This window comes from Crocuta crocuta, unplaced genomic scaffold, assembly GCF_008692635.1.
Source record: "Crocuta crocuta isolate KB4526 unplaced genomic scaffold, BGI_CrCroc_1.0 scaffold149, whole genome shotgun sequence".
In the NCBI taxonomy this organism is placed as follows: Eukaryota; Metazoa; Chordata; class Mammalia; order Carnivora; family Hyaenidae; genus Crocuta; species Crocuta crocuta.
In genome coordinates, this window is record NW_027551561.1 from 5,204,859 (window position 1) to 5,222,848 (window position 17,990).

The following is a 17,990-nucleotide window of genomic DNA, read 5'->3' on the forward strand; positions in this document are numbered from 1 at the left end:
ATAGAGTCTCAGATACATTTAACCCTTTCCTGGCTTAGTACTTTCACTTTTACGTGTTTCCACTTCCCGGCTTTGCTCCCGCAGTCATGCGGGGTATAAAAAGGCTACACAGTCTTCTTAAAAGCCAGGCTTCATTCTCATATCAACAGCTTACTGGTCTTCCAACATTCCTTTTGATGTATACGTCTTTTTAACAGGGGAACAGCTGAAAAAGAAATCACCTTCTCCGTCTTCTTTCTGGTCACACTGTAATTCCAATTTCAGTGTTTCTAAAACACATGCAAGCTCTCATGAAGAAACCACGAGTCAAGACTACAAATCAGTTACTATGGCCATGACTAGTGACATTGCTAGGGAGACCTGGGTTCTTTAAGGTTTGGTAAAGCGATGAAAACAAATTTACCTCTTTCACAAAAACACACTGTTCTTAAACCTGCCTTGACATTCTGAATTTTTCTCAGATATTTAAATAAACTGAAAGGCTACCTTTAGAACACAGTTGCTGTTCACAAGGAGATTCCCTGGCTTAATGTCTCGATGTAAAATGCCAGCTGAATGGAGATATTTCAAACCTGAAATAACAAACGGGTTTAATTGCAGACATTTAACTCCTTTCACTCCACCAGTGATTTGGGGGGACAACCACAGAAACAGAGAGTACAGGATCTAAGACTGTTCTCTAAATGATGGCCTAATAAACATTGTTAAAAGCTAGACTCAGCCCTACCTCAAAAAACCTGTAATTTTGCGACAGTGAGATAAAGGGTCATCAAAGGTTTGTACAACCTGCAGGTTACGCCTGTAATTCAAAAGATGATTTAGGCTTAAATACAAATAAGCTTTTCAGGCACTGGACTTAAAGCTGACCATGCCGACGTCCTCGAATTGCCCCTAGGTGCAGGTGGCCGCTGGGGCTCTGCTCCTGCTACTGTAGAGCCCTGGGGTTCTGAGCCTGCTCGACAACCTACCCACCAGGTAACCGGCACAGTTTCACTGGGAAGACAAAATTCAGCAGCCTGCCCAGGTCTGTCAGTAGTAGTCTCCACCACTGAGATTCGAGAGGGTAATTAATTACTTTACAGTATTTTTGACACCTTAAAAGACTGAGGGTTGTAGCCCTGCTCGAAAAAAGTTACAGCTTTGAGGCCAAGTCTTCCGAATAAAATACAGCAAACTGTGTATTTTTTACAGGTGCAAAAAAGACCCCGTATCCAGTATCTTCATTCTCTCCCCCACCACAGAATGTCAAGAACTCTATGGAAAGTGAACATCCTGGTTTTAAACGTTGTGCTTTCATTCTGTTGCTAGATGCTTTTTAGTCTCTATAAAGAATGTCTGAATTCTATAAATCCTAGTGGGGGAGAAGGCGGAGAATCTTTTACTAGGTAAGAAACCTGTTTTGGCTTGAAACAATTCTCCATGTGTAACAGCAAAATCCCGAAGGACACACCTGATGGCCAGAAGCAGCTCCAACAGTGTGGGCTCAAAGTGCCTACCAGGTTGGTGTTCTCGGATGAGCCAGCCTGGAGAATTATTTGGCTGGCTGTTTTTCAGTATCCTTGATGCTTTGGCTTGAAGAGTCATTTTGTTTATCTAGAGCTGGGCTCAGATAGAGCAGCCTACACTCTGAGCAGGCTTAAGTACTGCTGGTTTGAAGAGTAAGTCTGGATGACACAGTTACTTTTGAACTGAGTTATCTGATACCAGCCAACATATTCCTACTAAAGGCTGTTTAGGGGAAACTTTGTGACAGAGCATGGGGTTGGACAAACCTGCTTATTTACCTCCCTAGATTAACCTACTTAACCACATCATGAATTAGGGCTTTCTCTTCCGTTACTGAAAATAAGAACCATTTGGCCACCCTTAAAGACCCTCATATTCAACATGAAATATAGATTATTAAATATACCTTGGTTGAAAGAAAAACGTCTTTAGGGAAGAAGAAAGCCTTGGGAGATCAGATTCGAGTTCAAATGAAAAGCAAAACGTTTCACATAGATAGCAACACTACCTTTTTCTTCACAAAGAAAAGCTTACCTCGCAAAATCTGATAAAGAAAAACTTTGACATGATCTGAGCTGAGTGGTTGAGGAGAGACGATAATTTTATGTAGGTCACTCTGCATCAATTCTGTGACAACATATCTTGAAGTTTTAAGTTAAGGAGAGTTCAGAGAATTCAGCCCCCAACCCCCTCAAAGCAGGCACTAGGTCTAAAGAATAACTCCCATTCTTAAGGCTGGAGAAAGCTTAAGGAAAGCAAGCTTCTAGACAGTATGACAAAGGTGAGGATTCCAGCCCTCACAAGATAAAAATTACCAAAATGAAAGAATTTACCATTTAAGTAAGCAGAAATAAACTAAGTAACTTCTCTATAATTAGCATTATAAAGGAAAAATAAGGGTAAACATTTTTAAAATTAAGTTTTAAATTCTAGTGTAGTTAACATACAGTGTTCTATTAGTTTCAGGTGTACAATACAGTGATTCACACATTCTACACATTACTTAGTGCTCATCAGGATAAATGTACTCTTAATCCCCTTCACTGATTTCACCCAGACCCCCACCCACCACCCCCTCTGTAACTGTCCTCTATAGTTAAGACTCTTCCCTCCCTCCCCTTTGTTCATTTGCTTTATTTCTTAAATTCCACCTATGAGTCAAATCATATGGTATTTGTCTTTCTCTGATGGACTCATTTCACTTAGCATTATATTCTCTAGAGCCATCCATGGGTGTTGCAAATGGCAAGATTTCATTCCTTTTTATATTCCATTGTGTGTATATATATATACACACACACACACACACACCACATCTTCTTACCATTCATCTATTGGACAACTTGGGTTGCTTCCGTAATTTGGCTGTTGTAAATAATGCTGCTGTAAGCACAGGGGGGCATGTACCCCTTTGAATTAGTGGTTTTTTTGTTTGCTTTTTGTTTTTGTTTTTTTTGGGGGGGTGGTAAATACCCAGTAGTGACAATCCCGGATTGTAGTAGTTCTACTTTTATCCTTTTGAGGAAGCTCCATACTGTTTTCCACCAGTGGCTGCACCAGTTTGCATTCCCACCATCAGTGCACCACGGTTCCTTTCTCTCTGCATCCTCGCCAACACCTGTTGTTTCTTGTGTTTTTGATTTTAGCCATTCTGACGGGTGTGAGGTGGTGTCTCACTGTGGTTTTGATTTGCACTTCCCTGATGACAAGTGATGTTGAGCATCTTTTCACGTTGTCTGTTGGCCAGCTGTATGTCTTTTTTGGAGAAATGCCTGTTCATGTCTTCTACCCATTTTTGATTAGATTATTTTTTGGGTGTGAAGTTGCATAAGTTCTTTGTATATGTTGGATACTAACTCTTTATCAGATAGGTCATTGGCAAGTATCTTCTCAAATAAGGGTAAACGGTTTAAATGACAGCCAGGCTGAGAAGAATGTGAAGACCACATAGTCTCACGATCTATTCAGACAGGTTACTGGTGCATCCCGTGAATCCAAATAAGAGGGTTGGTGGTCTCACCCTAGGCCACCACGACACCAATGGAAAGGATGACAATCTACCCATCAGCTGTGTCTTAAGTGACTTTATAAAGTACTCCTAGAAATGTATAAAACAATTAGTTCAAATCCAAGTCTTCCTACAATCTTATTTTATTATTTTTACTTTTTTTTTTTTTTTTAACATTTATGCCTCCCTTATTAAGTTTGAAGCTTCCTATGCTTTTTGCTCTCATATTCTCAGGGTTTTGTTCAATTAACACATGGTAGATGACCACAGGCTGGAGCACGGGGAACAATGAAGATGCAGAATTCAAAACTTGTGAAGGTAACTCTTTTGCTATATCTAGAAATAGGTCAGATTCAGGTCTTAATCCTGCCCGCAGTTAATGATTCATTACAAATGTGGGTGAACTTTCTGATGTAAATTCAACCTTCCTTAAGACTAGGGGAGAATACCCTTGACTTTGGGAGATTCCTACGGGCTTTAAATTCTTCTGACACTTTGTGAAAGTTAGTTTCATGTTCTGGGTTAAAACACTAAGGCTCCCCTACCCATGTATAACTGAAAGCAGGCAGGACAGGCAAAAAAAAAAAAAAAAGCAGAGCTGTTACTGGGTTGCAAAGTTATTTTGCTTTCTTACGTAGTTCTTCAGATCCCACCTTTCTTTTTCCAGGGTGAGGTTATGAAATCTTTTGTCAGGACAACCCATCTGACACCCTGTAAGACACCTTTTGTGCCAGTACTAACTGTCCCACAGCTGGTCCTAGAAGGGCAGCTGTAGTCTTAGCGTGTTTAGCATGAGCTATGAATGAACTAAGAGGGTCCCGAGACTCCCGTGTTAGCATTTACATGCTTGCTCTCAGCGTAAATGCTAGGCATATAAAAAATAAAGATGAGAAGGAGTCTGCCTTCAAAAGTTACGATAAAAAAAAATTTTAAAGTGCTATTAGGCTTTGAATTTTACTTTTATGAGCTTTAAAGACTCTTGTAGTAAGTGGTCATTATCTGGGGAGAATGATTTAAAAACCCTTCTAATCTAACGCTTTAGCAAAAACAAGTAGTAACAATTTGAGAGTAGGGAGGAGAATTAATAACTGATAATGCTTGACACACAGTCAAAACACCCTCCTGGAGACATTTACTTCAAATGGCTTCTAGAACACCCAACTGTTGGCTTTTCTTCTCTCTCACTGGTTGTTCCTTCTCAATCCTCCTTTGTTTTCTACTCCAACTACTTAATGTTGAGATGCCCCAGGGCTTGGCCCTCTGGTCTTTCCACATTCACTTTCTTGGATAATTAGATCCAATCCCAAGACTTTAAATAGCATACTTGCAGATGACTCCCAATGTTATAGTTCTAGTTAATCTTGTTTCCTTCAGTCCAACCCTATTCATCAAACTGTCTACTCATCATCTCCTCTGGATGTCTAATTGACATCTTAAACTGTCTAAAACTGTCCGAACATGTATTCTCCATCTTTCCTCCACCAAATCACTTATTCTAGTAGTAGGCTTGCCCATAGCAAACCTTTTTTTTCCAGCAAGCTGCTCACACCACAAACCACAAACCTTGGAGTCATCCTAGATTTCTCTTTCTCTCTCGCTCTACCTCCAATCCAGCAGAAAATCCTGTTGGTTCTTCCAAAACTTAGCCACAGAATTAGACTACTTCTTACCATGTCCACTGTTACCTCCCATGGCCCAAGACCCCTAGATTTCTAACACACAGCAGGCAGAATAAACCTTTGACTGTTCTATTTCTATTTTGTCTATATACTGAGTTACTTTATCATATAGAAAACATAATTTTTAGGGTTTTATATTCTTAGGTTACTTTGACCTTAGGTTTTATCAATCACATTCTTTTCAAAGAATCATACTCTACCCCATAATGAAGGTTAGTGAGGAAATGAGATTTAGTATGCAGAATTTCTTAAGAACAGCTTTCAGTGACATGTTAGAATTGTTCTATAAAATGACACATATCAGTTAAATTATGGTATTATTACCAGGGTTAGATTTAGATTTTCTTCTAAATAGCTTAATTTTTCAAAAAATTTTTTGTTTATTTAATTTTGAGAGAGAGAGAGAGAGACAGTGTGCGAGCAAGGGAGGGGCAGAGAGAAGGACACAGAATCCGAAGCAGGCTCAGGCTGTCAGCACATTGTTTGATGTGGGGCTTGAACCATGAACCATGAGATCATGACTTGAACCGAAGTTGGACGCTTAACCGAGACACCCAAGCACCCTTTAACTTTTTTTCTTAAAAAAGTTTTAAACACAAGGAAAACCTGAAAGAATTAAACATATATATATATATGCATATACCCACCACCCAGAGTCTGTATTTAACATTTTTTTTAAATGTTTTATTTATTTCTAGGAGAGAGACAGAGAGAGAGACAGCGTGAGCAGGGGAGGGTCAGAGAGAGAGGGAGTCACAGACTGAAACAGGTTCCAGGCTCTGAGCTGGCAGTCAGCACAGAGCCTGACGCGGGGCTCGAACCCACGAACCATAAGATCATGACCTAAGCGAAAGTCGGACGCTTAACCAACTAAGCCACCCAGGCACCCCTATATATAACATTTTGATTTAGTACATGTTTATCCATGGCTCTTTCCACTCAAGTCACCTGATTATTTTTTTTGTCTGCATTTCACAGGACAGTCTTTTTGAATGACAGCCAGATTATGTCACTCTTCTGCAAAAGCTTCTTATTTCATTTAGAGTCAAAGCCAAAGTCCTTAAAATGTCCTTACATGGCCAGAAGTGATCTGGCTTCTTCCCTCTCTGACCTCCTCTCCTACCATTTTTGCTCTTTTGTTTTTCTCTCAACATATTAGACACACTCTGACCTTTGCTCTAGCTGTTCCCTCTGCCTGAATGGGCTTTCCTAGACACCCTGGCTAACTTTCTCACCTCCTGTGTTTTTGCCTTTTGAATGAGGCCTACCCTGACCACCCTAGTACCGCACCCTGCGTGCTTTATACAACAGCTACCCGCCCTGCACAGCTCTACTCTCTTGTTTTTCCCTTTAGTACTTATCCTACATCATTTACTTAGGTTTATTGTCTGGTGGCCTCCCGACGCTGCTCCATGAAGGCAAGAGTTTTTTGTCTGTTTTGTTCGCAAGTCCATCCTGAACTCTCAGAAACAAATGCCTGCATGACCGTGAAGTCTCCTATAAACATCTGTTGAGTAAATGAACTAATATATATCGAGCACCCACTAGATAAACCAGTACTCTTCTAGTATTTTAAATATATCATTTCATCGAATTTTCACGGCCGTCCTACAGGGGAGGTGTTAGTATTCCCAACTACAGATGAGGAAATGGAGGCCAACAGGAGGCAAGGAACCTAAGGTTGGACTTGGACGTGACGACGTTTAAGGCTGATTCAATGGCTGGGTTTTATCTTTCTTTCTTTTTCTGAGTTATAGTTTTGAAAGCTGTAATAAAGTATACTAAATGTTTACTGTGCTTTTTTAATAGAAGAATTTCAGCTAATGAATGCAGAAGCAATGCTAGATGAGTAAAAAATAAAAACTGCCATTTTTCAACCTCTATGATATCGTGGACACGGGCATCAATTATCAATGGCTGCTAAAACCATTTGAAAGGGAGAGACTTATCAGCATCACCTCAAATCACCACTCAATCCTACCAACCCTTAACGTGGGAGAAGATATTATATCTCTATAATATGCACACCGCTGTCCAGCAAGTATTCATGTCTTAAAACACCCTCAATACAATGAATCCTCTAGCTCTAATTACTAGTTTCGTAGAAACATGGAGAATAAAAGAGCAAGAGACACAATGAAGAAGCAATCAGCTAAACACAATGTGGATCATTCTTTGGGAAAAATTTCTCCAACAAATCAACTGATAAAAAAGGGGGTGGGTAGGGGATGGGCAGAGGAGGTAGGAATGTCTGGGATACAATAAGTCTCATGAGATGCAGTAACAAAATGCAATGTTTAGACTTTGCATTCTAAACAAATGATTTTGTTTAGAATCTGATTCAAACAAACCTGATTAAAAAAGAGGTCTTGGGGGAGGGGGGGCGCCTGGGTGGCTTAGTTGGTTAAGCATCTGACTTTGGCTCAGGTCATGATCTCATGGTTCGTGAGTTTGAGCCCCGCGTCGGGCTCTGTGCCTTCCTCTCTCTCTGCCCCTCCCCCATTGGCACTCTCTCTCTCAAAAAAATAAACATTAAAAAAAATTAAAAAGAAAGATCTTTGAAGAAATCAGGGAATAGTAAGGAATTAGCTAATTTTATCAGGGGTGATAATGACATAATAGGTTGTTAAGGTCCTTATCAGTTAGAAATGCAAATTTAAGTATAGGTAAAATAATCTGAAGTTTGGGATCTACTTTTCTTTTTTTAGTATATGTGCTGTTGAAGCAAGCACATGGGATCTACTTTAAAAAAAATACATTTTTTTATGTTTGGGAGGGAGGGAGGGAGAGAGAGAGAGAGAGAGAGAAAGAGAAGGGGAGGGGAGGGGCAGAGACAGAATCCCAGGCAGGCTCCATGTGCAGCATGGAACCTGACTTGGGGCTCCATCCCATGACCAGGAGATCATGACCTGAGCTGAAATCAAGAGTCGGATGCTTAACCAACTGAGCCATCCAGGTGCCCCTGGGATCTACTTTAAAATAACTTCATATTCTGGTTTCTCTTCAGGTCATATAAAATAACTTCAGCCTTCCCTTCCGTGCCCTCAATAAAAAGAGAGAGAGAGGGTGAGCCTGGCAAAATAATGAACAACTGTTGAATTTGGGTAGTGGGTAAATAAGTTATTATACTCCTGTCTCTACTTCTCTGTTAAGTTTTGATAATTTCCAAAGAAGTTTTTATTTTATTTTTTGTAAACCATTAAAAAATTTTTTTAATGTTTTTTTTTTTCTATGAGAGACAGAAAAAGAGAGAGAGAGAGAGAGAGAGACAGTGTGAGCAGGGGAGGGTCAGTGAGAGAGGAGACACAGAATCTGAAACAGGCTCCAGGCTCTGAGCTAGCTGTCAGCACTGAGCCCGATGCGGGGCTCAAACCCACGAACTGAGAGATCATGACCTGAGCTGAAATCAAGAGTCGGACGCTTAACCAACTGAGCCACCCAGGCGCCCCCAAAAATGTTTTTAAGAAAACCTTCTCTGTAGAAAACTAGGGAAATACAGAAAAGCCACGAAATAGAAAAATGACCCAGAATCCTACCTCTTTGAATAAACCTATAACATCTTTGTGAAAATGTTGTACATGCATATACACATGTATACTTAAAATTGGATTATAACATAAACATGGTGTTGCTGCCTGTTTTCTTAATAAAATACAGCATTTTCTCCTGTTATTAAATATTCTTAAACATTTTTTTTTTGACAGAGTGTGTGCACGTGCATCCAGGCATGTTGAAAGGGCAGAGGGCAGAGGGACAGGGAGAGAGAGAATCCCAAGCAGGCTCCATGCCCAGTGCAGAGCCTGACAAGGGGCTTGATCTCACAACCCTGAGCTCATGACCCAAGATGAAATTAAGAGTTGGATGCTTAACCGACTGAGCCACTCAGGTGCCCCATTAAATATTCTAGTAAAGCAGAACTTTTAGGACCATATAGCCCATAGTGTTCTAATGAATGGATAGAACTCATTTAACCAATCTATCATTGCTGAAAATCCAAGTTATTTCTAATTTTTTTTTTACTTTAAACAAACCTGAGATAAACGTCCTATATCTATACCTTTATGTGAATCTGATTATTTCCTAATATATTCCTTTAAGTGGAATGATGGTGTCGAAGTAGAACATATTACATGCACTTTTTTTTTCATTTAAAATATCTTGTGAACATCTTTCCATGGTAATCCAGTTCTTTAATTTTAAGTGCTTTAAGTAGTATTCCATTTTATGGACTATGTCATGACTTAAGCAATCCTATGACTAGATGTTTAGTTCTTACTCTTTGATTGTAATGCGGCTCTGTGGGAGGGCTTACAGTTCTGTGCATAAGGGATCCTCTATTATATAGATCCTTTCTCTTGGGTAATCCACTTCTCGAGAGAAATCTTCCAAATTTCTTAGAAGGCACAGGCCAGGCTGCCAGGTTCTGCAGGAGTTGGGGAAGGGTCAAAGACGCGAAAGCTCAGCTCACGCGGTCTCCAGGGAATAAAGCTTTAGTCTTCTGCAGGATAGGAAAAGATCTGCATCTTACTATTCTCCTCTTGTATACACGGAAAATATTTTTCCCCACTACGAAATCTTTCTGTTCTCTATTTCATCATGTCCAGCCACTAGGAAATCTTAGTCACAGAGACCAGAAAAAACTTCGATTTCTACCACGAAGCCTTAATCAGAAGTCGCAATATTCTTGAGTCGGTTCCAGAAATCTCAAGGGACAAAGACAAGGAAACATTACACAAACAACGACGACGACAAAACGAAAACAGGAAACACTTTATAACTGCCATCACTGTATTAAATGTTGTCAACTTGAGATTTTACTCAGGGGGAAAAAAAAAGATTCCTAGACGGTACAAAGCACTCTTCTGTATGGTAGGTCAGTCACGTCTGCTGAGTTTGACAACTTTCTGTCCCCGCAAGGATTGAAAAGTTCTTGCACGGAAGTGAGGAGCAGGTTATGTTCGATTCTGCCTCTCATATCCACAAAACTGGGAGCCAAGTTGTGATGCCACAATCTGTACTGTTAGTAGTGACAGTTGGTATGCATGCAAGTGGCAGAGAGAAAACATCTAATTTTCAAGTTATCGGCTTGCATTCGTATTGCTGGCACTTGAAAAATCTTGCTTTGACTTATAAAAGGAATAAACGATACAAAAGCCAAAAACAGGGAATAAGTACGAAATGGTGTCATATGCTTTCTTCTAACAGAGACTACATTTTCAAAGAAAAGGGAGAAGGAAAACATTGGCTGGCTGGAATGGGTACTGCTCTAGTACCAGATATTTTAGAAATAATTACTCATTTCAGAAAAAAATGCTTACATTTCATTTAGCATGATGAAACATGGATTTCCAGACCAAGGTGTTGTTCGCCCTAAATCAAGTGGATCTGAGCTGACAATACTGGACCATTTTTGACCAAGGAAAATAATTTCATATGGTGTAACTCTACCTAACACAGAGCAAAGTATTACCAGGTGTCAAAATGAGACGCAAGGCATTCAAAATGAAGATAAAGCGTGATTTCAAAGGGTAAAGCCAATTCTTCTCTTCTAATGCCACATGCCTATGTGTACAATTTCTCATAAAATAATCAACTAGAGGGTATTCCCCCTGTTAAACACAAATGACTAGATTATCAAGTCACTGTCCCAAGGATCTGTGAACTTGAAAAATCTTTCATTCCATCTACTTAAGAAAGGAGAGGGGTGCCTGGGTGGCTCAGTTGGTTGGGCGTCTGATTTGGCTCAGGTCACGATCTCGTGGGTTTGAGCCCTACATCGGGCTCACTGCTGTCAGCATAGAGCCCGCTTGGGATCCTCTGTCTCCCTTTCTGCCCGTCCTCTGATTAGGAGCACGCTCTCTCCCTCTCAAATAAACATTAAAAAAAGAAAAAAAAAAAAAGGAGTATACCTCTGTTTAAGATGACAAGCTGACTTAAAAGAGAATGGGGTAGAGCACTGAATAATATAGAGAATTGCTGAATCACTATATTATATGCCTGAAACTAATGTAACACTGTATGTTACCTACATTTGAATTAAAATTAAAAACTTAATGAAAATAAACAAAAAAGTGAATGGGGGTAGGTTAATAAACTTGAATTAACCAGAAAGTCTAGGGCAAAAACCACACAAAGCTCCTGTCCATCTTTACCATTTTGCTTATTATCTTCTGTGCAGGGATGCCTTCCTCTCCTCTAAAATCTTTTTTGGCCTTAAAATTTTTTAATTTATTTTTGAGAGAAAGACACAGAACACGAGGAGGGGAGGGGCAGAGAGAGGGAGAGACACAGAATCCCAAGCAGACTCCAGTCTCCGAGCTGTCAGCACCAACCCCGACACGGGACTCGAACCCATGAACCGTGAGATCATGACCCGAACCGAAGTCGGATGCTTAACCAACTGAGCCACCCAGGCGCCCCTCCTCTCAAATCTTTTTCAACATTAAAGATTGAAATATTTTAAATGTACGATTTTTATGAAGTGATTAAAAAGGCTCTTCTGCAGAGAATAAGTGGTATGAAGCTTTAGTTCAGCAAAGTGAATTCTTCAGGTGAAATACATTTTTCGCTCCACGAAGAAAGGAGTTTTCTCCTCACGGACGACAAGTCAACACACAGGCCACCCTTTAAAAATTTGATTTCTCTGTCCTGTACAATCGCTGAATTAGAAGATTTAACAATATAGTTTCAGAAATTTAGAAGCAGCACACGCCACTTTACGGAGAGGTTCCTGCTTTGCTCCAGCAGCAATTCTCTGAAGTCTCAGTCCCCAGCAAAATGTCTCCCAGATGTCTCAACTAGTTGCCATGCCAACGAAAGCGGCTTAAATTAAATGAGGGCCTGAAAAAGCACCTGCATCTCTCCAGGTCTGTTGTGCATTAAATAAAGCTCTCTCGATAGGGACTAGGAGGTGCCATTAACTTGAATAGCAGCTATCTGATTATTGTTTCTGAGTAATTTAACGAGGGGTACCCTGTCCCTCTCGTGGTCCTTCTGAATGGGACGGCCTCTCCAACAGCTGCTGTACCCCCGGGCCAATGACTCTGCCATGGCCTCTGAAGTTACCTTTGGGTACAGAAAAAATATGGGATTAACGGTTGCGTTTTCAGGAAAATATTACCAGATTAACCATTTTCCCCTATTAAAACTCGTTATTAAGAACATGATCATGAAAAACACCGCACGGTAGGCCAACCTCGGAGTGATTTGAACAGCCCTGTTAGAAAATAAATTGCTGCTGATTGCAGCAATTAGTTAAGTAGCTCTGCGAAATATGGATTTCAAAATGTACTGATTCGCTTCAGAAAAACGAATGATGCAAATGAACAATTATAAATTCGGGGGGCGGGGGGGATGCCGCTCGGATGCCTCGGGTGCCCAAGGGAAACAACAGGGTTTCCACGTTGTTTTCAAGAGCTTTTTGTTGCCGATGTTGTTCCTGTTGCTAATGTTGACATTTTAGAAGGCGATTTTTTATGGGGTAGAAAACAGTCCTTTTGCTGCTTTCTCAAATATTATTAGTCGCTGGGGGATATCACCTAATAGAAAACAAAAAACCCAGGCCAGAGAGGCCATGTGATTTACCCAGGGTCACATTCCCAGTCTGTAAAAAGTCAGAACTACCTCTGGCTTCACCACTCTTGGGCCAGTGCGGCCTCTGCCCCACCAACCCGCTTCCCATGGAAGCTTTCCTATTACCATTCCCAGTTCTCTTTTTTTTTTTTAATNAGCCACCCAGGCTCCCCATACCATTCCCATTTCTTACCCGAATAGCATCATGGTACGCAGATGACTTTGAAATAAAGAAAAGCTGACTTTTTGGGTTTTTCTGGAGGGAGAGAGTGAGCAAGAGACAGCGTAAGTGAGAGCAGGAGAGGGGCCGAGGTGGGGGGGGGGGGGAGAAAACCATAGGCAGGCTCCCTGCTCTGTGAACCCACACCATGACTCTGGGATCATGACCTGAGCCAGAATCAAGAGTCAGACACGCAACCAACTGAGCCACTCAGGCGCCCCTGGATTATTTTCTTACAGACTTTATCTTTAAGTAATCTTTATACCCAACTTGGGGCTTGAACTCACAAACCCAAGATCAAGAGTCACACACTCCACCGACTGAGCCAGGCAGATGCCCCCGAATTACTTTTTAATTATGTGCTATGACAAGAAGAAAAGGTGAAAAGGAAGCTAATGTTTTGCAGAAGCCACTAAGGGCCATTTGTTGTGTCACCTCATTTCATTCTCATGATACCTAACCTGCAGCTACTCCTATTTAAGAGCTGAGCACACCGAGGCTGGGAGAGCTTACGCTGCTGGCACGGAGCTTGGCTGTAAGGATTCTGAAGCGTGATCTTTTCTATGAAATTTCCCCTCCTTTTGTTTACTGTTGGGAGGGAGAAACCGAAATTCATGAGAAGGCCATTACTTGCATGTTGCAAAACCAGATTCTGAGCAGCACTCAGAAATTCAATACTACAAGATGCATCTTTTAGAATCCCTCCCTCCCTTGCCATGTGTTTTCAAATAGGAAGTCACTCTCTTTTATTCTCCAGCAAGTATTCTGAATAGTAGCAATGGGCCAGACACTGTTCCATGCATTGAAAATGGAACGGTATGGGAGAGTGTACACGCCTTCGGGAGTTTATAGCCTTACCAAGGGAGACGGACAATTAAACAAGCAATTACAATAGATTCACTTGAAGATGACCAACGTTGTGGGTGTTAATCTCAGAAAGTCCCTTAGGCATTGCTTTGGAACTGAGTATGCCGGACTTGCCATCACACAGCCAATAGCAAGAAGAGAAACAGAACAGCATAATCAAGAAATATTCTTCGACAAAGATGAATCTCTACATTATTAGGATTGCTAAATTCCAAAAACGATAGAGACTTAGACCTTTAAAGATGTGAGGAAACGGGGGCACCTGCCTGGATCTGTTGGTAGGGCATGTGACTTGATCTCGGGGTGGGGAGTGCAAGGCCCACATTGGGTATAGAGATTGCTTAAAATCTTTAAAAAAAGAGAAATGCGAGAAAACCATCAAGCTTCCTTTAGCTCCTACTGAATTTCTAAATTAGATGCACATTCTAATTGGCACTTTACCTCTATCTGTAAAAACACATACATTTGGTTTCCTTAAAATATTTTATTTTTTCATTAAAAAACTTTTTAAATGTTTATTTTTGAGAAAGAGACAGAGAGAGAGAGCAAGCAGGGGAAGGGCCGGGAGAGAGGAAGACAGAATCCCAAGCAGGCTCTGTACTGTCCTCACAGAACCTGACGTGGGTCTCTAACCCATGAACAGTGAGATCATGACCTGAGCAGAAACCAAGAGTTGGATGCTTAACCAACTGAACCACCCAGGCGCCCCTACAAAACTTTAAAACATGTGATAAGAAAAATAAAAGCAATGAACACTTAACTGAGTTCTTACTATGTGCCTGGCACACTCTAAACACTTTGTTTGAATTATCTTAAGGAATTCTCACAAGTCACAGGCTATTATACGGAACTAACTGTTCTCTTTGTGAGTTTCTGTCTTTCCTTTTGGAAGAACTGAATCCAAAGATGTCTGAAGTAATGGCTCAAATCCACATAAATACTCTTACTCGTTTCTTGTAGCCCCTGATTATTCATTTCTTCTAGTGCCCGAATGAGATTGAGTTCTGTTACTAGCAGGCCAGAGCCTCAAGTAAGAAACAATTCTACAATCTGCTGAGGGACTGTCTCAGTTTCCCGAGAAGTATTTTGAGCCTCCTATATGCCACTTTTAACACAGGTCACCTCATTCAATCCTCCTAGCAACCGGGGATTATTCCCATGTGACAGATCCTAGACTGGGGGTGAGGAATGTCAGGCTGACAGGTTAAATAATTATACTCCTTTTGCCAACAGAACAATAAGACAAAAGTTAAAAAACCACAGAGGCAAGTTTTTCTAACTCACCTTCTCTGCCTCTCTTTCCAGCTCCTGAACATGCCACTTCTTTTAAGTCTTACACCTTTTACCCTTCTTTAGTCAAGTTATAAAGCTAAAACTGATAGTCAGTAAATATTTTCTAGTACCTTTGAATTGTATATGCTTATTTGAAATAGCTTCTGGAATAGCTTCATGTTCCCTATTAATTTCTTGAAATAGATGAGAACTTAAAACATTAGCATGTGTGTATAAGTTAGCCTATTATTCATAGATATATTCATATATATGTAAAAATATAAAAATAAGAGGGACCCCTGGCTAACATATTGTATGTGGGGGCTGGGCTACCAGCCCTGGACAAGAAATGGGAAGGAAAAAAAGAAGTCTGCACCAGAGACTGCTAGAAATATAGGACAGGCCTTTGGTGGGCGGGCTAAGTTGAAAATAGAAGTTTGAGGGGCGGCCGAGTAGCTGAGTCAGTTGAGTATCCAACCCATGATTTCGGCTCTGGTCATGATCTCGTGGTTCCTGAGTTCGGGCCGGGCTCTGCGCTGACAGTGAGGAACCTGCTTGGGATTCTCTCACCTTCTCTCTCTGTGCCTCTCCCTCATTTGCGTGGTGTCTCTCTCTCTCTCAAAATACATAAACTTTAAAAAAAAAAAAATAGGCATTTGGTAATCATTAGAGACAGTAAGAAATACTTTGTACTTTCTACTAAATGAAACCTGCCACAGAAGGAATATTGATTTTTATAATCTTCCTTTGCACAAAATTTTTCTTTTTCTATTAAAAAACACTTTTTTTCCATTTCTTTCCTTCTTTTATTTAAGAAAACTGGATCCTGAAATTATGGAGGCACATCGCCATTAGTGAGTTATAAATTCAACCTCAACATCATGACGCTCTTTAGAATAATGCACATCGGTGTCATTACCAGAGTTTTTAGTGCATAACGCCCAAATATAACATGCAGGACACACTGCTAGCCTTCCCCCAAAGTTGCTGAGGATGAAAATGTGTTCATGAAGGGCAGAGACTGAAGCAGGAAAAAAAGCAAAAGATTCCTTAGAAGAAATGAGATGGGGATATATTAGAGATACCAGAAAGGCAGAGAACAGTGAAGTACTTATGACTAAAACAAGTTTTGGGGTGCCTGGGTGGTTCAGTGGGTTAAGCATCTGACTTTGGCTCAGGTCATGATCTCATGGTTCATGAGTCCTGCCCCACATCCGGTTCTCTGCTGTAGCATGGAGCCTGCTTCAAATCCTCTTGTGTCCCTTTCTCTCCCCCTCCCCTTCCCTGGCTGCTTGCACAGGCACTTTCTCTCAAAAATAAACATTAAAAAAACAAAAACAAAACAGTTTGGGTGCCTGGGTGGCTCAGTCGGTTAAACGTCCCAATTTCAGCTCAGGTCATGATCTCGCAGTTCTGAGTTCGAGCCCCGCGTCAGGCTCTGTGCTGACGGCTCAGAGCCTGGAGCCTGCTTCTGATTCTGCGTCTCCCTCACTCTATGGCCCTCCTTGACTTGAGCTCTATCTCTCACTCCCCCAAATAAAGAAACATTGAAAACAAAACCCAAAAAAAAACAGGTTTGCAACAATTTTCTTTGACACAAAAATGATCACGGGCAAGAAGATAAGGAAACTCTTCTAGAACCTGGCAGCCAACTATACTCTCAACAGTAGGGCTCTCCTGACTCCTTGCTCCAATGACAACAAATCTGTACCATGATCAGTATCTGCTTGACCCAGCTCTATGATCTATTTTAGGAAGGAATTTAGGAATGCCTGATAATGAGCCTCATGCCAGAAAACCTGACTACTGCAACTGTCAAAGGTAATTCTGCAGAAAAAGCTACGCAATCACCACGGAAACAAATGCTGACACCAAATGCTGGCCTTCAATGAGGAGTCAAATTGACTCCTTTTCTGGTTTTAGAAGGTCATGATTATTCAAGCAGTCTCGGGGGCTACAGGCCTGGGGCCAGCAGCATCTTTGTGTAACCGTCATCATTAGCATCAACAAATACCGACCGGGCACCATGTGGGTGGAGATAGCCAGCTAACCCCACGACAACGCAGAGAAAAGAGATGGACGAATGCAAGGCAGCATGCAAGAGGTCAGGAGGGACTGAGATCGACCTGGAAAAATCAGGGAGAGAAAACAAGGAAGCAAAAAGATTTTTAATGTACTGTTTATGGCCACAGAAGCTTCGCCAAAAAAGAAATGTATTTATTAGGGAAAAAAACACTGCTATTTGTTGGGAGTTTTCTACGTGTTAAGCCCCCAGCTTTAAATGTATTTAGCCTCACGTACTCCTAAATGCTCTAAGAAAGAAGTCCTATCGTGACTCCCATTTTACAAACGAGTGAAGAGGTGCAGAGAGGTCACAGCTAGTGTGCCGCAGAGTTGAGTGTGAGATCCTGGCCTTTGTTCTGAACTTGTGCCGTCTTTCTAAAGTGAAACTCTGGGGGAGAAGGCGAAGGAAATAATTCTACTTCGGAAGAGAGGGGGCCAGGACGCTGGTTTTTACAATGAGGAGCTCAAGGAATTTAGGCAGTGGGAGGCAGTGTGGTGTAGGCTTTGGGACGAACGATTAGGTCAGAATCCCCACTGCTCCTTGCCGGCTTAATCACATTAGGCGAGCGAACTAACTCCTCAGAGTGTGTTTCTGCGTTTATAAAACAGGGACAATGGTATCTGCTACACGGTGGTTAAGGCCAGGTTTTAGATGTTGCATGTGAATCATATTTAAATGCCTGGCACATAGGGAAGAGAAGTTACTTGGGTAGGTGTTCTCATCATCATCATTACAGGAGGGAGGAAGGATACTGAATTTATTAAATATCAATAAGCCAGGCACTGTGCCAAATGTGTTACA

General features: G+C 41.1%; 1 protein-coding gene across 1 annotated transcript in view; it reads right to left on the reverse strand.

Annotated features, from left to right (window-relative positions):
* Nucleotides 1-17,990, reverse strand: part of NLK (nemo like kinase) — a 168,432-nt gene that overhangs the window by 31,770 nt on the left and 118,672 nt on the right. Inside the window, exons 4-5 of the mRNA XM_077749691.1 lie at nt 2,041-2,147; nt 487-572 (exon numbers count right to left, since the gene is read on the reverse strand). Coding sequence (XP_077605817.1) covers nt 487-572; nt 2,041-2,147 — 193 coding nt within the window. The remainder of the gene's footprint in view (nt 1-486; nt 573-2,040; nt 2,148-17,990) is intronic.